This window comes from Callospermophilus lateralis, chromosome 4, assembly GCF_048772815.1.
Source record: "Callospermophilus lateralis isolate mCalLat2 chromosome 4, mCalLat2.hap1, whole genome shotgun sequence".
Classification (NCBI taxonomy): Eukaryota; Metazoa; Chordata; class Mammalia; order Rodentia; family Sciuridae; genus Callospermophilus; species Callospermophilus lateralis.
Window position 1 is genome coordinate 49,706,770 of NC_135308.1, and position 24,013 is coordinate 49,730,782.

Here is a 24,013-nt window from a genome sequence, read left to right on the forward strand (position 1 = left end):
GTCATCTGTTTTAAGATAGGCAGAGACAGTTACCCAACTCTTAAGTGAGGAAGGAGGGGGAGGAGGGTTTACTTCATGAAGCCCAGCAGATGTTTTAATGAACATTTCTTTTAGCAAAAGCTGACAAAGCAAGACTCTTTCAGGTTACCAGAAAACTAGTTGGTGCCATATTGGAGAGGTAAGTATAATTGCACAATTCAGTGTGGCATTTCTCCTACTTTCAGTGTACGTGACCCCTTCCCAACCTCTGGAACACAGGCTTGCCCAAGCCCACATGGGTCATCTTGGTCTCTACAGACATTGTCTGCTAGGTCTTTCAAAAAATTACATACAAAGTCTTTATTTACATTTCTTCTGTTTCCTGCTTGCTCCAAAGGCTTCCCAGCAATGGGAAAGGTTGTCCAACTGGGAATCTTCCTACAGGAAAACAGCTCTCTTGGGTCAGGAAGTGAGCCTGCTCACGTGAGAGAAGAATGCAAGGCATTCCAGGCCTTCTGCAGGGGCTATGAGTTGGGTCAATCCTATCTCCCACAATGAATTCAGGTCAAGAAGAGTCTGAAAACAGTTCCAGGAGAGATAGAAAACACGCACATCTGGGTAAAAAAATTCAGGCTTCACTTAGAAAGTAAAAGCAATCACAGAGGGATCAGCTTGACTCTGATGAGCAGGACTTTGAGACTGGCACCAAGCGGTCAGTAGTTTTGCCCTTGATTATTGTCCCCCAAATGCTGAGCACACTGTAAAGAGAAGCAAAACTGGAACCATACTCGACGGTTGGGGGACTTCTTGGCAACATCTCATCTACATCAAAGATGGGGCCCATAAACATAGGTCACTTCTTGGAAAGAGCCCCCAGCATTGAAGGCCATGAGCATCCGCATCCACACCACCTCCTGCAAGCCCTGCGGTTGCACCCATTCGGTGCCCGGTGCCCGGCAGGAAGGCCTCTGCTCAGAGCACTGCTCCAAGGACACTCCCTGAGTCTGCACTCGCCTCTGGAATCCCCTAGGGTCCTTCGATTGGGTGCAGAAGTCCAGGGAGCAGGTTGGTGACTCTGGTGACACTGGTGATGGTGGTTCAGGGAAACTGGGCACTGGACACCAGCCCTCCTCAGGGGCTCTGCCCGCAACATCTTCAAACGTGTGTACGGATATCAACGCGAGCCCTCTCGTATCTGCAAACACCACTTGCTTCTTGGGTCTCTGACGTTCAGGAGGTCCTGCTAGGCATGAGCGGAAGGACAACTGGGGGTTGCAGCTCCACTCCGCCAGGCCGCAGCTGCCGCCGGAAAAATGGACTGTGGGTGAAACGGAGATGCATGGGGGTATACAGAAAGCAGCAAGGGGACCTTTGAGAAAGGGGAAGGAAGTTCAGATGCGAGGGCGGACCGGCATTCTCAACCGCCTCTGCCTCCCTCCAGCATCACAGTATTCCCTCCCCATCCCCACCCCGTTGGCTCCCTCACCCCCAAGAGTCTGATGAAACTGGATAAAAAGAAACCAGGATAAAAAGATGCTGTGGGTTGAGAGCCAAGTGACAGCCATCAGTTTCCACAGACCGGAGGACTTACCCACTTCACTCCAGGCAGCAGTGCGTGGCAGGGGCGTGGGCTCCTCTAATCTGAGACCACTTTCCCCAGCAGGAACTATTTCTTTAGCCCTGACTCCCAAAGGACCAGCAGAACTGAAATCGTGGCCCCTTGGAGGCAGCCAATCAGAAGAGCCTTTCACATCTTAAAACAGTGGCTGGGGAAAGAAAAAGGATGTGGCAAAAAGTGTGACTCAGACTCTCTGCCCAGGGCTACCAGCACTCCACTCCTGCGGGGGCAGCCTTGGTCCCTCTTCCTCTTCTGTGGTGGGGATCTGTGATCAGGAGGGAAGGAACAGTGATGGACGGCTCTCAGCTGTGGGCAGATTTTAGGAAAAGAGAAGTTTCCCAACATACTGCATGTAGAATTTCCAAGGGATCTCAAGGCACTTCTCTTTCCTCTGCCTCTTGTTTTTCTGGACTATTACAAACTACCCATTGGGGGGCTTTTCTCAAACTCCTGGTTTCTCTTCCTTCACATTTTTGTTCACTGCCTCCTACGGAGTGTGTTTCTAGTTGGTGCTCTCCATATCCCTAAGGTGCATCCAGAGACAGGAGGATCACCGAGTGGCACCAACAGAGAGAACTCCTCCAGTGGTCCTTAGGCACTGGGTATCTGCTTCAGTTTTTTTGTGGCCAGTGTGACAAGGCTGTAAGATGCTAAAGCTCATGGTAAGGAATCCCACCTGGTATGCCTAGGCGGCACTGGTGGGCTGCAGCCTGTGCGGGAGATGATCTGATTGTCTCCATTGATGGCCAAAACTTTCCTGGTGTTTTTTTTTTTTCTTTTTCTTTTTCTTTTTGTACCTGGAATTGAACCCAGGAGTGCTTAACCACTGAGCCACATCCCCATCCCTTTTTTAGAGATAGGGTCTCACTGAATTGCTAAGGGTCTTGCTAAGTTGCTGAGGCTGGCCTTGAACTTGTGATGCTCCTGCCCCACTGTCCCAAGTTGCTGGGATTACACATGTGTGCCGCTTCTGCGCCCAGCTCCTGGTGTTTTTTAATCTGTATCCTTCTGTTTAGTTTGCAGACCCAGTTTATTCTCTCTATCCTGAAATTTTCATGTGCCTGGAGTGCTCAGGGCTTTACATTTTTTTTCAATTTGTACCTCTTCATTGGAGGTCTTTACCCAATTTTAACAATTATTTATTATCTTATGTGAATAGCTCCCAAATCTGTCTTTATCCCAGTCCTTTCTCCTGAGTGTCACACTCCTGTGTAATATTTGATTTCATTGATTTGATTGGTGATAACACCGGTGTGTTTCCAGAATAATTTTCCATATGTATGTTATATTTCAATTAAAAAAATCAGGTGGTATATGTCTGTAATCTCAGCAACTCAGGAGGCTGAGGCAGGAGGATCAAAAGTTCAAGGCCAGCCTCAACAACTTAGTGAGAGTTTATCTCAAAGTAAAAAATAGAATTGGGGCTGGGGTTGTAGCCTAGCACATGTGAGGCACTGGGTTTTATTCTTAGCACCACATAAAAAAAATAAAGGTATAAAAAATACAATAACATTATAAAAGGGGAAGTTGGGGATGTAGTTCTGTGGTGGAGCATTCCCAGGTTCAATCCCCAGTATAGAAGAAGAAGAAGAGGAAGAGGAAGGAGAAGGAGAAGGAGAAGGAGAAGGAGAAGGAGAAGGAGAAGAGAAAAATCAATTAAACACAGGGAGGAGGTAAAAACTGGAAGGTGGTTCATTATACAGCGGTTTGAAAATGTTATGCATACAAAAAAGGTAATAACAAATAGTTAGGCAATGTGCATTTTCCACTTAAGATAGAGTGGACATATTTTCTTGTTAGTATATTATAGATTAGTTCAATTTTTTCCCTGGTACATAGTCTTTCATTGTATGGGTTCACCATACTCTACTATAGACATTTAGGTTGTAAATTTTTTGCTTATAAAATGGTGCAGCAAACACTCTTGTGTATGAATATTTGTGTACACATGTGAAAACTTCTCCATGACCCATATTTAGAATGAAGCTGTTCAAAAGGTATGCACTGGGAATGTAGCTCAGTGGTAAGCACACATAAGGCTCTGGGTTGGATCCCCAGCACTACAAAAAAAAAAAAAATTATAATTTCACCAATAGCTTTCAAGAGTTTCCCTTTTCCCAATGTTAAGGTCTGTAAACAAGTCAGATTGGCACCTGTTATTTTGCCAGAGAAATGTTAGAGTCTGTAAACAAGTCTGGATGACGCCTGGCCAAATGCCAGAGGGAGTAGTTTGTGAAGTAACAAAAGCGAGCCATTAAGTGTGGAGATTCCTTATTGGTTGACTGCTGTATCTAGTTTATGCTAATTAAGATAAGCTGTGCAAAATGTATAAATACCTCTGTTATCCTACAATAAAGGGCTCCTATTCCTGCTGCATCAATCTACACAAGTTATTCGTCACCCCCTGGCATCCCACGTCTTCACCATAACCCAAAATTATCAAACTTTAAAATGCTTACCAATATGATAGGTGAAAAAAAAGTACCTCATTATTTTTTGGTAAACAATGTACATGTGAACTTTGGAAATCAGTGGTTAGTTCTCATCCACATCCACTGCCTACATTTTTGAAAGGGGTAATAGGGACATAATTTGCATAGAGCTTGTTTGTGTCATCTTTATCTTCATAATGTTTTCAGCACAACCCCACACAGGTTCTGCATGGGGCATTCCTTATTCCTTCAATTCAGAAAACTTCATTGATCCTGGTATCAATGCATACATCTGGAGTCCCCATCTCCTTCATGGCAAATTTCTGGATTTCTCTGAGTCACTGAAGGGCACACTTCTTACAGTCCACTTCATGGATGTGCTTATGAATGTTGGTGGTGTAATCTAAGGTCACCCACTAATATGTTTTATTTTATTTCTAATATTCTTCATTTTCGTTTCCTACTTTTTCATGATCAGATTTGAGGATTATTTATTTATTTGTTATTCAATGTTTTAGGTATTTTGATTTCCTTGTTGTCTAGTTAGTATGTTGTTCTCATTTAATAATTTTCCCATTTTATTTTTCTATTTTCTTTAGTTTTAATCTTTTGTGCTGCCCCCCTAAAATGCATGTAAAGATTGTGCAATTTCCACAAAAAAAAATCTGTGTTTATACACAGTGTTTTTTTGTTTTGTTTTGTTTTTTTGAGATGGGTCCTGCTCTGTTGCCCAGGCTGGTTTTGAACTCCTGAACTCCTGGACTCTAGTGATATTACCGTCTTACCCTTCCCTGCTGAAATTATAGGCATGTGCAACCATACTCAACTGCTTTTCTTCTCTCTCTCTTTTCCTCCCTCCCTTCCTTTCTTCCTCTCTCTCTCCCTTCCTTCTTTTCTTCCTTTCTTCTCTGGAGGTGGAACTCAGTGCCAAGGACATACTAGGTATAACTGAGCTATACCCTTAACTCCCCACTTGAACTGGGGATGTGGTTCAGTGGTTAAGCACTCTTGGTTTTCCTGGTTTCAATTCCCAGTACCCAAACAAACAAACAAACAAACAAACCCCACAAAAAACAAAAACAAAAAAACAAGAAAGAAAGAAAAAGAAAAAGAACCTCCCTAAAAAAAAACAAAATCAACAACAAAAAATAAGTATTATTAATATTTCTAAGGGATTACTTTGGGGGAAGATATATTCTTCCTGTTTGTGAATTGTGCTGTAGGTCTTCATTCTTTACTTGTTTACTTATATAACAAATACTTAGAAATCCCTACTATGCACAAAACAACATATTAGGTGCTGAGGTACAAAGATGAACACAACTGTCAAGGCTGCTAACCACATGGGACTTACTTCAGAGAATGTGATCTTTATGACCTTTATGACTTGTATTTTGAGGAATTTACTGAGATTTCTTTGGCGGTTAGTATGTAATCAAATTTTATGAAAAAAAGAAAGTTTTGTTTTGTTTTTTTGCTGGGCGCTTATGCCAATAATTCCAGCAACTGGGAGACTGAGGCAGAAAGATCACAAGTTCAAGACCAGCTTGGGCAATTTAGGGAGACTCTCAGCAACTTTGCAAAACTCTGTCTTGAAATAAAAAAAAAAGAAAGGACTGGGGATGTAGTTCAGCAGTAAAGTACCCCCTGGTCCAATCCCCAGTACAAAAAAAAAAAAAAAAAAAAAGAAAGAAATGAAAAGAATAAAGAAAGAATTTTTTTCAGTTTGATAAAATGAGGTTCTCCCACTGCTCAAATTCTAAAAAAAGAATGTCCAGTTCTTCTGTGATGATTATGTTTTTCTCTAATCCTTGTATATGTTAACAGTTTAGGCTTTGTAATGCTATCTTGTGTGGTGGTGAAGGTTTAGTACTATTGTATCTTCTTGGTAATTTTGTCTTATATTAAAGATTAATAAACCTCTTCATTCTACCTAATGCGTTTGCCTTTAAGTTTTTGTTAACTTTTCTATTGACATCATTTTTGCCTTGGTAATATCAGTGTGTCATAGCTCTGTTTATTTCTCTATTGCCCACCTTCCTTTTCAGGGTGTGGTTATTTTGTGGGAACAAAAAGTACTGAACTGTGTTTTTTCTAGATTTCTCTTCTTTTTCTCTTTGTTTTTGATACTTTCAAGAACTCTAGGATTTCAATTGGCTACCATTGCATAAGAGGTTTTTTTGTTTTTTGTTTTGTTTATGTTGGCTAATGCCAAGCATCTAGTTCAACATGATTCTGCCATTATTACCAAATCAAATGCTAATATAGACTAAAAGAGCATTTTCTCAATTATATAGACTTCTATTTTTCAGGATTATGTTCATAATCCTAAACCTTAGGTATGCATATGGAGAACATTTAGATTTGAAGTCTTCCCCAGAGGCCCACGTATTGAAGGCTTGGGCCCCAGCCTGTGGAGCTTCCTAAAAGTGGAACTGTTAAGAAGAGGGGTCTAATGGAAGGAAGTTGGGTTATTAGGGCTGTTCAAAGGGGATATTGAGATCCCTAACCTCTTCCTCTCTCTATTTCCCAGCCACCATAAAGTAAGCAGCTTAGCTGTACCACATACCCCACCCCACCGCCATGATGTTCTGCTTCATGACAGGTATACAGCAAGGGGACCAAGTGACCATGGACTGAAACCTCTAAAACTGTGAGCCAAAATAAATCCTTTCTCCTCATAAGTGAATTATCTCAGTTATTTCACCATAGCAACAGAAAGCTAGCAAATACATCTTCCAAATCTAGTTAAACACACAAACATATAAGCACAAAAACATGTAAAAATTTCAAAGATTCTAAAAACCTTTTACCCACAAAGAGACCTTGAATCAGAAGAACACTTTCAACCAAAGTTAGGATTGGAAAAGATCTAAGTTAAGCAAGCGTGTTACTTAACACAATTGGAAACCGGACAGTTAGGCAGGCACGGCCTTTATAGGTGCCTTCTGAAGAGCTCAATGCCAGGACATATTTTTGCCTAACAAACAGCCTGGGGTCAGGGAAAGGTAAGTGATTTTCTGAGTCATAAGTGCTAGTTTGCAATCTTGGTCACACTGCTTATGGGTGACCATGAAAAAGCTGAAGATTTTACATTTGCCAATGGAATAGCAATAGCTGTCTAGTAAGTAGATGAAGATAATAATGTGCTTAGAATTTATAGATGTATGGTTTTTTTTAGACTTCTCAAAAATCACTTTTTCCTTGCACCAACGCTTGTTATGTTGGTATTGTTATTATCCCTGTTAATAAAAATGCAGATTCCAAAAAGAAAAAAAATATGCAGATTCCAGATTTGAATCTAGTTTTTTGACTCCAAATCCCAAGATACTGGGATGCTTATGGAAAAAGTTTCAATTTCTGCATCACACCATATCTCCCAATTAATTTTAGTTGGATTAAATACCTAAATATGAAATGCAAAACCTTAAAGTTTTAGAATAAAATATTGAAAAATTCATATATACCCTTGGTATAAGAAAAGACTCCTCATGTAGCACATAAGAAGCACAGGACAAAGAACACTGGCTGAATTCATCTGACTATTTATGCATAACAAAGGACAGAATTTTAGTTTTAGAAAAAGATATATCTGCAGTGCACATGATCAACAAAGGATTAGTATGCACAATATATAAGATATGTGTGTGTGTGTATAATCCTGTAGATACCTTTGTGTCAATGAAATGACGCATATACAAGAGTTTTCAATGTAGCAGTGATTGCAATAGCAGAACTTTAGAAACAATCTAAGTGATCATCTTTAGGTAACTGGTCAAGTAAACTATGATATATCCAGGCAATGAGATTCTTAAAAAAAAGAGAGAGAGAGAGATCCAGGATTCTTTCTTTCTTTCCTCCTTCCTTCCTTCCTTCCTTCCTTTCTTTCTTTCTTTCTTCTCTCCCCACTCCCCAATACTGGTGATTGAATCTAGAGTCTCTAACATGGTAGGCAAGAGTTCTACTACTGAACTATACCACCAGCTCTTTTAATTTTTTTTTTTTAATTTTGAGACAGGGGCTTGCTAAATTGCCCAGGCTGGCCTTGAACTTGAAATCCTCTTGCCTCAGCCTCCCAAGTAGCTGGAATTACAGGAGTGTGTGGTCACCACACCAACTCAGGACAGTATCAACATTTGTACCCAACTGGGAAGATCTTGAAGATATACTATTAGGAGAGTGGGGAAAACTATCTGTTATATTTTCTGTGTCTGAAATATTTTATAATTTTTATAATAAAAGCTAAAGATGACTCGGTTATACCAAAAGACTTAAAAACAGCATACTACAGGGACACAGCCACATCAATGTTTATAGCAGCACAATTCACAATAGCTAAATTGTGGAACCAACCTACATGCCCTCCAATAGATGAATGGATAAAACATGTGTCATATATACACAATGGAATATTACTCAGCAATAAAAGAGAATAAAATCATGACATTTGCAGGTAAATGGATGCAGTTAGAAAAGATAATGCTAAGTGAAGTTAGCCAATCCCAAAAAACCAAATGCTGAATGTTTTCTTTGATATAAGGAGGCTGATTCATAGTGGAATAGAGAGAGGGAGCATGGGAGGAATAGACAGACTCTAGATTGGACAGAGCAGTGGGAAAGGAAGGGAGGGGGCATGGGGTAATTAATGATGGTTGAATGCGATGATCATTATTATCCAAAGTACAGGTATGAAGATGCGAGTTGGTATGAATATATTATGTATACAACCAGAGATAGGAAAAATTGTGCTCTATATATGTAATAAGAATTGTAATGCATTCCACTGTCATATATAAATAAAAAATAAAATAAAATAAAGATGAAGTTAGATTGATAGGAATTATTAATTTTCTTTGCTTCCCAAGTAAGGGAGTCACTTAGTGAAGCCCAGGGAGAACAATGGCCCAAGAAGTGGACAATGGCAATAAAGCTTACAAGTTGTTCAATGACAGCAGACTGCTTAGGAATTCTAGTTACTTATTCCCATAAATGGTGGGAGTGAGTGAGTGGGAGTGAGTTCCTTGAATTCTTGGGTCACTAGAGAAAACAGGTGATAAAAACAAATTAATTTTAAAAAAATACAAGTGATTTGATTCCATTGCGTCAAATTTATAAAAAAAGAAATACAAGTGACACTCCTGAGGGCTAAAATGGCTATTGTTTCTATCTGACTGGTCCTTCTCCATTTGCATTTCTGTGACACATCTGATCTCCCAGGCTGGTAGGGCCAGTTTTAGTGATTGATTCAAGGGGTGAGCACATGTTCTAACCAGAGCAGTCAATTGGAACTTAAATCAGGTAGATGGGTCCGAGGTGCTGTCTTTCCACACAGAGCTGGAGTGGATCAACTGTAAAGCCTCCTGGAGCTTCCTGAGGCTGCACCTGTAGGGACTTTAGAGACTTGGGACTTAGAGAAGAAATCAAGAATATGAAACCCACACACCTCTCTCAAAGGTGTTGGAATCTGTGGATCTATTTGGTTCTTGGAGGCCAGCTGCCATTTGCAGATATTGCAACAAATAAGTGTTCTTTTCTTTTGCAATGCTGAGGAAGGGACCCGGAGCCTCTCACTTGCTAGGCAAATGTGCTACCATTAAGCCACATTTCCCCAGCTCTCTCCCTTTTTCCTAAAGCTATTTCAGGTTGAGTTTCATCACCTGCAACCCAAAGCCCTGAAACTCTACATTCTGTATTTGTCCTTTGGTTATGTTATACCCACAACTGGATCATCTTCTGAGTTCTAGACATTTGGACTCTTGCAGGAATCTTCACTATCTTGTCCCACAAATACAAAAAACTCAATGTATCCTTGACAGAACTCATCATTTTGTACATTCCATCTCCACCTTACAAATTGTTTTTCCTAACCTGAGTACAGTGGTGCATGCCTTTAGTCCCAGCAACTTGAGAGGTTGAAGCAGGAGGATGCAAAGTTTGAGTCCAGCCTCAGCAACTTAGCAAAACCCTGTCTCAAAAGTAACAATAGGACTGGGGATGTGGCTCAAGTGGCAGTGCGTCACTTTGCATGTGCGGGGCGCTGGGTTCGAACCTAAGCACCACGTAAAAATAAAATAAAGATGTGTCCACCAAAAACTAAAAAGTAAATATTAAAAAATTCTCTCTCTCTCTCTCTCTTAAAAACAAACAAACAAAAACAATAAAAAGGACTGGGGATGTAGCTCAATGGTAAAGTTGTCCTGGATGCAATCCCCAGTATCAAAACAACAACAACAACAACAACAACAACAACAACAAAAACATTCTTTTTCTAAATAACCCTGTATTCATTAATATTGTTTTTAGTTACACAGATCAGATATCATCCTAGAGTCTTCTCTCCCTTACTCTAATTACCCACCTACCTTCAGTCTGAGATCTCCCTCTGGGACTTGCCAATTGCTAATGTTCTTTCTCAAATCAGCAATGTTACTTTTGTGTTTGTTGAAGGGGATTGCATTGTTACTTTTCTTTTTCTTTCTTTTTTTCTTGTGGTGTTGGGGTTGGAACCCAGGACCTTGTGCATTCTAGGAAAAGGCTCTTCCACTGAGCTACACCCCCAGTCCAAAGTTACTTTTTATTGCTTCTACTTCCTTGCTGAAAATTTTGAGTTCATCTTTTATCTCCAGGAACATGCTTGTTTTATAGCCTGTTGCTAGCAATTCCACTATCTGGAGTACCTCTTTCTCTTATCTGTTGCTTCTGTTGGTTCTCCTTCATATTATCTCTTCTCCTTATGTGCCTAGTTATCATGCTAGATGTTGGAGCGGAAAAAATATTTACAGAAGTCTTTGGAGGCCTAGGATGTTATCTTTCCTCAGACATGATTTTAGTTGACTTCTGCCAAATGACTGGAGTCAATAGCAATGTGGATAGTTTTAATCCAGTTTATAAGTTTAAGGTTTCCATGTGGCCTTCCACATGATTCAAAATTGGGCCAACGCAGCTAATATAAACTTTTAAGTAATTGAATGATATTTTTTTCTTTGTTACTCCCCAACTTTAACAAATCATTTACCTTTTATGAATAAATAATAATTCTAAGAAAATAATAATTCTAAGTAAGAAAAAATCTGAGCTGGTTACTTGGCTCATGCCTGTAATCTCAGCTACTCCAGAGGTCGAGACAGGAAGATTGCAGGTCCCAGGCGAGCCTCAGCAAATTATGGAGACCCTATCTCAAAATAAAATAAAAGGGGTAGCTCAATGGCAGAGTACTTGCCTAGCATGTAGGAAGATTTGAGTTCAATCTTCACTATCACAAAAAGAAAAAACAAAAACATGTAGCTAAATTGTCTTAACAGTATTTAAAGCCAACATGTTTAGGTAAGGTGTTATGAATAACAATGATACCTAAATATACTGAATTTCTTACACTGAAAGAACTGAACTGGGCTGGTTTATTTTTATTTTTATTTTTTTGGTGGTGGTGGTGGTACTAGGAATCAGTGGTTTACTTCTAATTTACTTTTACTCCTAATTTCCTGATCCTAAATTCAAAGTGGTTTACCAGAATTCTTGCCCTTTTTAAGCCCTGAACTGCAACCACTCTCCCTCACTCCCTCTAGGCTAGAAGTGCTTAATCTTTCTTATTCCATAGACCCTTTGGGCAGTCTGTTGAAGCTGTAAGCTCCTTCTCAATGCTTTAAATGATTTAAAATAAACATATAGCAGTAGAAAGAAAAACTATTATATTGAAATACAGTTATCAAAACATTGAAAAATTTTGTGATGATTGTAATATATGCGCTTCTTTTTCAATGCATCAAATAACAAGTTCTAGCAGCAGTCTAACAACTGACTATAATTTAGAAACAGTGCTGAATATAAATGACATTTTGAGATATCTGTGACAACCATAAATGTGGCAGGAAAATATCTGATTTCTGTTGGTGACAGAGTCACATGTATTGATAATATTACTGTGGCTTATTGCCTAGATTCCTAACAAAACATAAGTCTAAGCTGCATTTAGAGATTAGTGCAAAGAAAGATGTAATTGTTTAGTTGCTTCCTTTTTTTTTTTTCCTTCAGGACTGGGGATTGAGCCCAGGTATGCTATCCCTGAGCTACATATCCAGCTCTTTATTTTTTAAAATCATTTATTTACTTATTTTAGTATTTAATATTTTTGTTCTTTTTAAATGACAGTAGAATGTATTTTGACATATTATACGTACAAGGTCTTCTTTGTTTTTTTGAGACAGGGTCTTGTTCAATTGCTGAGGTTGGCCTCAAACTTGCAATCCTGCCTTAACTTCCCTCTCTCTTTCTTTTCTTTGTTGTTCTTTTTATTTTTTTCTCTTCTTCTTCTTTTTTTTTTTTTTTTTGAGTTGTAAAGAAAGGAGATTTATTTTGACTCACAGATTTGCAAGTGCAAGATTGAGGGTCCATATCTGGTCATGGCCTTCTTGCTGGCAGAGTCTCAAGATGGTGCAGGATATAACCTCTGAACATGTGTGTCCCAGCCTAATTGTTTTCTTTTTTATTAGTATTTTTTATTTGTTCTGATTATTTATACATGACAGTAGAATGCATTTTGACACATCATACATAAACGGAGTATAACTTCTCATTCTTCTGGTTGTACATGATATAGAATTATATCAGTCATGTAATCATATGTGTTCAGAGGGTCAAAATGTCTGATTCATTCTATTATTCTTCCTATCCCCTTACCCACTCCCCTCCCTTCTTGCCACTCTGTATAACCCAAAGTACCTCTATTCTTCCCTAGTCCCCTTTCATTATTGTGAATTAACTTCCAAATATCAGAGAAAACATTCAGCTTTTTGTCCTTTGGGGTTGGCTTATTTTGCTTAGCATGATATTCTCTAGTTCCATCCACTTACTGGTAAATGCCATAATTTCATTCTTCTTTAAGGCTGAGTAATATTCTATTGTGTATATATACCACATTTTCCTTATCCATGCATCTGTTGAAGGGCACATTAGGTTGGTTCTATAGTTTAACTATTGTGAATTGAGCTGCTATAAACACTGATATGGCTGTATCACTACAATATGTTGATTTTAAGTCCTTTGGGTATAAACTGAGGAGTGGGATAACTGAGTCATATGGTGGTTCCATTCCAAGTTTTCTGGGGAATCTCCATGCTGCTTTCCAGAGTGGTTACACTGATTTGCAGTCCCACTAGCAGTGTATGAGTGTACATTTTTATCCATTCTCACCAACATTTATTGTTGCTTGTATCCTTGATAATTGCCATTCTGACTGGAGTGGGATAGAATCTCAGTGTGGTTTTGATTTGCATTTCACTAATTGTTAGAGATGTTGAACATTTTTTCACATATTTGTTGATTGATTGTACTTCTTCTTCTATGAAGTGTCTGTTCTGTTCCTTAGCCCATTTATTGATTAGGTTATTTTTTCTTTAGTGTTAAGTTTTTTGAATTCTTTATGTATCTTGGAAATTAGTGGTCTGTCTGAGGTACATGTTCATGTGGTAAAGATTTTCTCCCATTCTGTAGGGAGAAAATCTTTTTTCATGTTATTGATTCCTTTGCTGTAAAGCTTTTGGTTTGACTCTATCTCATTTATTGATTCTTAATTTTACTTCTTGAACTTTAGGAGTCTTGTTAAGGGAGTTAGTTCCTAAGTTGATGTGGTGAAGATTTGGGCCTACTTTTTCTTCCATTAGGCACAGGGTCTCTTTCTTAGTGTCTAAGATCCACTTTGAGTTGAGTTGTGTGCAGGGTGAAAGTTAGGGGTTTAATTTCATTTTGCTACATATGGATTTCCAGTTTTCTCAGCACCATTTGTTAAAGAAGCTATCTTTTCTCTAACATGTTTTTGGTGCCTTTGACTAGTATGAGATTACTGTATTAATGTGGGTTTGTCTCTGTGTCTTCTATTCTGTATTATTCATTGGTCTACATGTCTGTTTTGGTACCAATATTATGCCCTTTGTTACTATGGCTCTGTAGTATAGTTTAAGGTCTTGTATTCACTTTTCTTTCTAAGGATTGCTTTGACTATCCTAGGTCTCTTATTTTTACAAATGAATTTCATGATTGCTTTTTATAGTTCTATGAAGAATGTCATTGGGATTTTAATAGGAATTAAATCTGTATAATGCTTTTGTTAGTATGGCCATTTTGACAATATTAATTCTGCCTATCCAAGGGCATGAGAGATCTTTCCATCTCCTAAAGTCTTTTTCAATTTCTTTCATTAGTGTTCTGTAGTTTTCATTAAGGGGTGGGTCTTTCACCTCTTTTGTTAGATTCATTCCCAAGTAGTTTATTTAATTTTTTTGAGGCTATTGTGAATGGGGTAGTTTTCCTAATTTATCTTTTAGTGGATTTATCACTGATGTAAAGGAACTCATTTGATTTATGGAGGTTAATTTTATATCCTGCTACCTTGCTGACTTCATTTATTAGTTCTAGAATTTACTGGTGAAATTTTGGAGTCTTCTAAATATAGAATCATGTTGTAGGCAAATAGTGATAGTTTGAGTTCTTCTTTTCCTATTCATATCCCTTTAATTTCTTTCTTCTGTCCAATTGCTGAGTCTCAAAAATGATGTTGAATAGAAGTGGTGAAAGAGGGCATCTTGTCTTTTTCCAATTCTTAGAGGGTATGCTTTCAATTTTTCTCCATTTAGAATGATGTTGGCCTTGGGTTTATCATAGATAACTTTTTCAAAGTTGAAGTATGTTCCTACTATCTCTAGTTTTTTGAATATGAAGGAGTGCTATATTTTGTCAAATGCTTTTTCTGCATCTATTGAGATAATAATATGATTTTTGTCTTTAAGTCTATTGATGTGATGAATAACATTTATTAATTTCTATACAATGAACCAAACTTATATCCCTGGGATGAACCCCACTTTATCCTGGTGCACCATCTTTTTTTTTTTTTTTTTTAAAAGAGAGAGTGAGAGAGGAGAGAGAGAGAGAGAGAGAGAGAGAGAGAGAGAGAGAGAGAACTTTTTTTTTAATATTTATTTTTTAGTTATCGGCGGACACAACATCTTTGTTTGTATGTGGTGCTGAGGATCGAACCCGGGCCGCACACATGCCAGGCGAGCGCGCTACTGCTTGAGCCACATCCCCAGCCCCACCATCTTTTTAATATGTTTTTGTATGCTATTTGCCAGAATTTTATTGGGGATTTTTGCATCTGTATTCATGAGGAATATTTGTCTGAAGTTTTCTTTCCTTGATGTATCTTTGTCTGCTTTGGTATCAGAGTGATACTAGCTTCCATAGAATGAGTTTGTAGGGTTCCCTCCTTTTATATTTCATGGAATAATTTAAGAAGCATTGATGCTTGTTCTTCTCTGAAGGTCTTGTAGAACTTGGATGAGAATCCGTCTGATCCTGGGCTTTTCTTAATTGGTAGGCTTTTGCAGTGTCTTCTATTTCATTGCTTGAAATTAATCTGTTTAAATTGCATAAATTCTCCTGATTAAATTTGGGTAAATCATATGACTCTAGAAATTTGTTGATGTCCTCAAGATTTTCTATTTTATTGGAGTATAAATTTTCAAAATAGTTTCTGATTATCCTCTGTATTTTAGTAGGGTCCATTGTGATATTTCCTTTTTTAATCAAAATTTTAGTATTTTGAGTTTTCTCTCTCTTTGTTAGTATAGCTAAGGGTTTATCAATTTTATTTTTTTTCAAAGAATCAACTTTTTGTCAATTTTTAAATTGTTTCTCTTGTTTCAATTTCATTGATTTCAGCTCTGATTTTAATTATTTCCTGCCTTCTACTGCTTTAGGTATTGATTTGTTCTTCTTTTTCTAGGGCTTTGAGATATAATATTAGGTCATTTATTTGTTGACTTTCTATTCTTTTAATGAATGAGTTCAATGCATTGAACTTTCCTTTTAGCACTGCCTTCACACTGTCCCAGAGATTTTGATACGTTGTATTACTATTCTTGTTGACATCTAAGTATTTTTTTATTTCATTCCTGATTTTTTCTGCTATCCATTTGTCATTCAATAGCATATTATTTAGTCTCCAGGTATTAGAGTAGCTTCTATTTTTATTTTATCATTGATTTCTAATTTCATTCTACTATGATCTTATAGAATGCAGGGTATTATCTTTTTTGTATGTATGTTTTCTAAGAGATGCTTTGTGGCATAAGATATGATCTATTTTAGAGAATATCCATGTGCTGCTGAGAAGAAAGTATATTCAGTCACTTATGGATGAAATATCCTATGTATGTCTATTAAGTATAAAATATCAATTGTATTTTTTAGTTCTATATCTTCTTTATTTAGTTTTGTTTGGAGGATCTATCCGGTGGTGAGAGAGGTGTGATCCAGTATTATTGTGTTGTGGTTATTTGATTCTTGGAATTGAGAAGGGTTTGTTTGACATATGCAGATGCTCCACTGTTTGGGGCATAAAGATTTGCTATTGTTAAGTTTTGTTGATGTGTAATTCCTTTAAGCAATATGAAATGTCCTTCTTTGTCCCTTCTGATTAACTTTGGCTTGAAGTCCACTTTATCTGATGTGTGGATAGAAATCCCTGCTAGTTTACATGTTCCATGTGAGTGACATGTTTTCCCCAACCTTTTACCTTCAGTCTGTGCATGTCTTTGCCTATGAGGTGAGTCTCTTGGAGACAGTGTATTGTTGGGTCTTGCTTTTTAATCCAATCTGCCAGTCTATGTCTTTTGACTGATGAGTTTAGGCCATTAACATTCAAGATTATAATTGAGATATGATTTATGTTCCTGGCCATTTTGGTTTATTTCTGGTTTTTAATTTGAGTTAGTTTCTCCTTTGATTGATTATTCCTTAAATGTAGTTCCTCCCTTTGCTGGTTTTCACTTTTTTAATTTAATTTCATCTTTTTTTTTTTTTTTTGGTGCTGGGGATTGAACAAGTGAGGGGCACTTGACCACTGAGCCATATCCCCAACCCTATTTTGTATATTATTTAGAGTCAGGATATCACTGAGTTGCTTAGTACCTTTCTTTTGCTGAGCCTGACTTTGAACTCCAGATCCTCCTGATTACAGGTGTGTGCCACTGCACCCAACTTCATTTCATCTTCATGGAATATTTTGTTGAGAATGTTCTATAATGCAGGCTTTCTAATTGTGAATTCTTATAACTTTTGCTTATCATGGAAAGTTTTTATTTCATCTTCAAATCTGAAGTTTAATTTTGCCATATATAGAATTCTTGGTTGGCATCCATTTTCTTTCAGAGTTTGGTATGTATTATTCCAGGACCTCCTAGCTTTGAGGGTCTGGATTGAGAAATCAGATGAAATTCAAATTGTCTTTCCCCTATATGTAATCTGATATTTTTCTTTCACATATTTTAAAATTCTATCCTTATTCTTTATGTTAGGCATTTTCATTATAATGTGACTTGGTGTGGGTTGTTGTATATTTGGGGTGCTATAAGCCTCTTGTATTTGATTTTCCATTTCATTCTTTAAGTTTGGGATTTTTCTGATATATTTTTTTAAAAGATTGACCACTCCTTTGGTTTGTACTTCCATGCCTTCATCTATCCTGATAAATCTTAAATTTGGTTTTTTTTTTCATGTTATTCCATAATTCTTGGAAATTCTGCTCATGGTTTTTTAACATCTTCTCTCCGTGGTCAACCCTATTTTCAAGATTATATATTCTGTCTTCACTGCCTGAGGTTCTGTCTTCCAAGTGGTCTAGTCTATTGGTGGTTCTTTCTGTTGAATTTTTAATTTGATTTGTCTTCCTTCATTTTGAAGATTTCTGCTTGATTTCTTTTCAGAATCTCTTTTTATTGAAGTGCTCTTTCACCTCCTGAATTTTATCTCTGATTTCACTCCTTACATTGTCCTTTCCATCACAGATCAATTTAACTATGTACATTCTAAACTCCTTCTCTGACCTTCTTCTACTGTGTTTTCAATGGGTTCTATTGTTGGAGCATCTTGGTTTGTTTGAGGCGATTTGTTCCCTTGTGTCTACCCATCTAGCACTGTGGACCTGAGATAGTACAATTTCTACCCCATAGACTTATAGTGTCCCTGAAGGTTTCCAGTACCTTGCCTTTAAGGGGGAGACAACAGCACCTAATATAAACAATATACAGCCTTAAGCCAAATAGCTTCTATTAAGATGTCTACATTTTTTGTCACAAGAAACGGAAATGATGTGTTCAATTATTGTTTACAATCTAAACAGTAAATTTGCAAAAGAGTTAACAATTTCAAATGGTGGACAGAGAGAACAGAAGTGGTGTAGGATGTGATGTTTATGAAGAAGGAAGAGAGAAGATAGAAGTAAAAGACTATAGGAAGAGTGAAAAAAGAATTAATAAAGTCTGGCTGTTAGCAGGAGAAAAAAGAGAAAGAATCCAGGGAAACAGATAAGTGAGAGGAAAAATATGCATACAGTAAAAAATGTTTTAAAAACCCAAAGAAAAGAAAAAAAATAAAAATAGAAAAAGGTAAAAATAAAAGAATATGCAACAAAACTGAAATATACTTTTCAGACTTCCCAGTATTCAATAAACTGATGCATGAAAAATACTTGGTTTCAAAAATGGTTAGAAATGTGAGAGAGAAAAAGAAAAAGGATCTTGATGAAAAATTGAACAGTTGTTTCCTTTGGACTTCAAAAGTTTCTCAGCTTCCCTTCTCAGCAATTAGGTAGGTTTGTCTGGATTTTGATGCTAGCTCCACCCTCAGGATGGGGTATGGTTGAGAAGGTAAATCCTGTAGGCGGAACTCTTAGAGGTTGATTGAAGGATTAGATATGCTCCAATCTCTTCGCAGGATGCTAATTGGTCTGGAGATTAAGTCAGTTCACCTTCAAGCCCTGCAATTAACAGTCCATGCTGGAAGACTGCACCCCAGGAATCTCCTTTGGGTTCCACTTGTAATGGTGTAGGAGCCTGTTCTTAGCCTACTACTTCATCTGCAGACCCCATGATTCCTTGTCTCTGATTCAGTCTCCAAACTTGATCTCTCTTGCCCCTGCCCTTTCTAATTCCTGGTCAGGTACTTCTCTTCTAGCCAGTCCTGCAAACACCCAGATTGGGGGAAGCCAGGTGGTTTCTGTGACCAGTATTCCCCTGTGGAAACTCCTCTCTATGCTTGATTTTCTCCTGGTTACTTAGGCACACTCTCTGTCATGCAGTGTGTTTGCCCAGCTTGTTTTTCTGGACAGACTTAGTTCTGCCAGTAATCAGCCCCACCAGCTGCTGGCCCTGGTGCCACAGCTGCAAAATGGTTCCTTCCATGCACATCACCGAGAGAGATGGTAGCTTCCCCAAATACTCCCCAGATGTGGATACTGTGCAGTACAGCTTATTATTTCTAAGCAGTGTTTCTGATCTCTAAGCTCTCTATACTCCAACATGCCTCAGTCTTCCTGAGATTAGGGGTTCCTTTAATTCCTTTATTGTTTTACTGTGTTCATGTAGGCATGATTCTGATTTGTGTCTCCAGCCTCTATCGTGGCTGTGGGGCTGCGGATCTTTTCCTCTTATTTTATTATCCAAGATCTCCTGAGTCTCTGATCTGTTTTGAGTGTCAAGTATTACATTCCAGTAAAGTCTCCCCTCCCCAATTCTTGATCATTCACCCACCTAGTTGAAAAGCTGCCTATCTGCTTTTATTGGTTCATGCCAAGGAGCCACGAGGGAACCAACTATTCTGTCATCTTACTGCCTCTCTCAGCCTAATTGTTTTCTTAACCAAGTTCATGGATCCCCTAAATCATGCAATCCCTGAAGCCAAGTGGAAAATTTCTGTTGGAAGCACAGCTGAGTTCCTCAGCTACCACTTTGCGTGGACAAATGCTATACTTACCCCTCTTGATTTTTGTCTTTTCCTAGTTCTTGGTGCAAAACTTCCTTACCAGCTCATTAGTCCTTTGATGTTTAAAAAATCCTTTCATCAAATTATTAAAAAATTAAGCAAATATCGCAAAACAAACAAACAAACAAACAAACAAAAAACCTCTCTTCAGTGTGCCAGTTGATCCCAATTACCTGGTTCACCAGCAGTAGAAGCAGAAGTCCCTGCTTGTTGCCATGTTCTCTCCACCTTTATGTACTACAAGGCTCTAATTGCTTTTCATGGGATTACCAGCCCAGCTCCTGGCTGCTAAGCCTCTGGTCTGGCCTCCATTCTCCATAGTTGCCAGCAGCATTTTTCTAAATGTAAATTAGATTTCTAAAAATGTAAATCTGATATTATTACCAGATCTTAAAGTGTTTCAGAGTCTCCCAAATGTTTTAGTGAGAATTCCAAACTCTTTAGCATGGTACAGGAGACTCCTGCAAGACTCAGGTCTCCTAACCTAGGTCTCCCATGACACACACAATAACAAGGGGAAACCACCTCTCCTCCCATACCCCAGTCTCATCTATGCTCTTGCCAGGCTCAACAACTTAAGGTGTTCCCAGACTACTGTCTCTGCCCTGTGACTTCTGTGCCTTTGCACATGGCAGATTTTGTCCCACGTAGCCGTCCCCTCTTCCCTTCTAGTCCTGACTTACTCTGACTCCAGTGTTTCAAATCTCAGCTCATACAAAGCCTCTTTGGGAAGCTTCCATGTTTCTTCCAGTCATTATAGTTCTTCTTGTGTTTTTTCATAACTCCCTGTGTCTATTACTATGTTGATAACTGTGTGTGTGTGTGTGTGTGTGTGTGTGTGTGTGTATGTGTGTTTTGTTTTGATATTGGGGACTGAACTCAGGGAATTTTACCACTGAGCTACATTCCCAGTCCTTTTTATTTTTTATTTTGAGACAGGGTCTCACTAAGATGCTCAGGACTTCACTAAATTGCTGAGGCTGACCTGAAACGTGATCCTCCTGCCTTAGCCTCCCAAGTCCCTGGTATTACCAGTGGTCTATTCTGACCTTTGTAAAAGCATATTATACTGTGGTTTGTGTTCTTGTATATCTCCTTTAGTAGACACTTTCACTGCTTTTAAGTCAGGGACTTTCTTCTCTGACCTTACATGTTGCAGTTCATAAAATGATACCCCCAAAATATGGTGCCTTGGATGCTGATCACTTTGAAATAAAGGAGATTGGAAGTCCTCAGAAGCAAGGTTTCTCTGACCTACTTCTGCCCTCCCATCTCTTGTTCTTTTTTATCCTCTGAAGCCAAAGAGTGAAATTAAAATTCCTCTTTCCAAGGTGGGGCATGGAAACTAGAAACTGTCTTTTCCAAGACAAGCCATAAAATCTAGAAAGCTCACTTTCTCCTTTCTCCCTTAAAGACCTGCATTCTAGAGGGTTTTTGCCCCACACCTGGTAGGAAGAATGTCACCCAAAAGGCCAAGAAGAATCTGAACTGACAGACCTTGCTGGGTTTCCCCCTCAGTCCATTGCCATTAGATCAAAGCCTTGGTTGTATCACATTTCCACATGGATGTCTGTTCATCAAACTTAAGCGTAAAAAGTTTTCCCAGGGTGTTTGCCTCTTCATTTCTGGAGGCTCCCATTTCATGTAAAATTGATTAAATAAATTGGTGATGCTTTTTCGTCTCTCTCTCTTGCAGTACTGGGATCAAATCCAGGGTCTCATCATGTGAGGCAAGTGCTCTACCAACTGAGTACACCCCAACCCACTTTTCTTTTATTATTCTGTCTTTTACTATAGGAGTGTGGGTTGTGATCCTGGGGAGGGTAAGGAAACCTGTCCTACCTTTTCTACTCCTATACATAACACATAATACAATGTCTGACCATAAATGTTGGTTTACTAAATTGAATGGAGTTATATTTACTATATTGCTTTTTTTTTGAACTGGGGATTGAACCCAGGGGTGCATTATCACTGAGCTACAACTGCAGACTTTTTTATTTTTATTTGGGGAGAGGGTCTTGCTAAGTTTTTCAGGCTTGCCTCAAACTTTTTGATCCTCCTGCCTCAGCCTCCTGAGTTGCGTGGTTATAGGAGTGCACCACCATGCTTGGCATAATTCTTTTTTATATATTGTCTATTTTTTTCCTTTTTTTTTGACCAGGGATTGAGGCCAGGGATGCTTAACCACTCAGCCACATCACTAGCCCTTTTTATTTTTTATTTTTTGAGACAGGGTCTCACTAAGTTGTTTAGACCTTTGCAAAGTTGTTGAGGTTGGCATTGAACTCACGATCTTTCTGCCCTAGCCTCCCTGGCCACAGAGATTGATATTTTACCTGTCATTTATCTGACCTATTCATTCTATGAAAAAAAAAGTGCTAGAGTGATAGTATACTACAACTCTTACCTTTACTGCCACTTTTGCTTAGGTGACTCACATCAGAATTTGTATTCCGTGAAATGGTTTATGAGTTATTCATTCCCATATGTTTTAAGAAGTGAGTACTTCAAATTATTAATGTATATCCAAGTTAACAATATGTACTTACTAATCCCTTATTTAACTCTTCTCTAAATTAGGGGTAGTTTTTAAAAATAAGGCAACATAGAACAATAAAGTTGTAGGTATAAAGAGAAGAGGGCTGGAGGTGTAACTTAGTGGTAGAGTGCTTGCCTAGCATGCATGAGACTTGGGCTAGAGCCCCAGCACCACAAAACAATAATGAAAAAAAAAAAAAACTATGAAAAAGGAGATCAGAAACCATGGAAAGCCACAGGGGCCCTGTTAGGAGGAAGCCGGGTAAGGCAGTAAGCACGCTAAGTGGCTCTGTGATCTGTGGTGGGGAAGCCAGAAAGAAGAACCCACAGGACTAATCTGCCTGATTGTATGAATCACAAAGTTTGAACAGATGAACTTCCTCTCGCCCTGTAGTGGGGATTGAACTCAGGAGTTCTCTACCACTGAGCTATAACCCCAACCCTTTTTATTTTTTTGTTTTGAGACAGGGTCTAACTAAGTTGCCAAGGTTGGCTTCAAATCTGCACTTCTCCTGCCTCAGCCTCCCAAGTAGCTGGGATTACAGGTGTGTGCCATTACACCTACCTGAACAGACAAATTTTTACTGTACTAGGTTCTGAGAAAAACTTATTACATGAAACCTTACATAGAAAATAGTGGATAAGGTAGTTGATAATGTCTTTGGCTGTAATCTTAAAAAGACATAGAGGTGTCATTCATATGGATGTTTCTTTCCTAAAAGCAAGGAACTAAAATTAATCCAGGATACTAATTTCTGGGTTCAAGTTTGAAAAAGAAATAAAACTCAGGGGTCTATGAGATATGGATTGACAAAACAGTCTTTAGGCTCTTTCTTGTTTCATTTGTTCAACATTGACAAAACTGTGGCTATCAGTCTGTCACCTCTGAAGTCACTGAAGAGTTCCGAGCTCACTGAAGAGTAAGTGTTCTGTTGTTGATTGGAGATCGGAAAGCAATAAATGTCAGAAGATTGGCAAAAGTGATGACTGAAGGGCAAACCACTTGTCTGATTAAAGAGAGGCTTGCCCATAAAGAGAGCCCTGAGTGGCTGGAACACATGCTGTGCTTGTTAACAAATGAAGTTAGATGTGGCAATGCCACTTTTCATTTCCTTAGTTTTTGACCTGTTCTGGAAGTTTGACTGCAGGCACACCATTAGGCTGAGTATGTCTAAATCATCTAGTTCTCTCCAGTATTACTAATATGAAATTCTGAGTATATTAATTCTCCAAAGAATTTTGGTGTGATTTTAATAAAAATAGTAAAACTGTAGGTACAAAAAGGACATTAGAAACTATTGAGGGAAGAGGACAAACAATTAGACTGGGAAGCTGGGGTACAATTGTGAGATAAAGCTGACTTCATGGGAGTGTTATGAGGATTAAGAAGAGTAACTTGTGGGAAACAATTTCCCATTGTCCACTCACAAATGCTCAATGAATATTAATCTTCTTTGCTCCTTCTTTTACTGTAGGGTAATAATTGAAGCATGTATGTTATGTATTTAGTTATTTATGATATCGGGAATTGAACCCAGGGGCACCCTACCACTGAACTGCATCCTCTGATAGGGTCTCATTAAGATTCTGAGGTTTGCCTTGAAGTTGCTGACTTGGCCTCCCAAAT

General features: G+C 38.4%; 1 protein-coding gene and 1 long non-coding RNA gene across 2 annotated transcripts in view; one reads left to right on the forward strand and one right to left on the reverse strand.

Moving 5' to 3' along the window:
* Positions 1-506: 506 nt before the first annotated feature.
* LOC143398236 (protein phosphatase 1 regulatory subunit 3C-like) lies at positions 507-1,949 on the reverse strand. The gene is made up of 3 exons (XM_076855272.1): positions 1,945-1,949; positions 1,571-1,659; positions 507-1,297 (listed from the first exon to the last, which is right to left on the reverse strand). Exons 1-3 carry the CDS (start codon positions 1,947-1,949, stop codon positions 807-809), a joined length of 585 nt encoding a protein of 194 aa, XP_076711387.1. The 3' UTR covers positions 507-806.
* Positions 1,950-6,950: 5,001 nt separating this feature from the next.
* The window catches only part of LOC143397602 (uncharacterized), a 28,359-nt gene continuing 11,296 nt past the window's right edge, over positions 6,951-24,013 (forward strand). The window contains exon 1 of the long non-coding RNA XR_013091180.1: positions 6,951-7,037. This is a non-coding gene — a long non-coding RNA (uncharacterized LOC143397602). The remainder of the gene's footprint in view (positions 7,038-24,013) is intronic.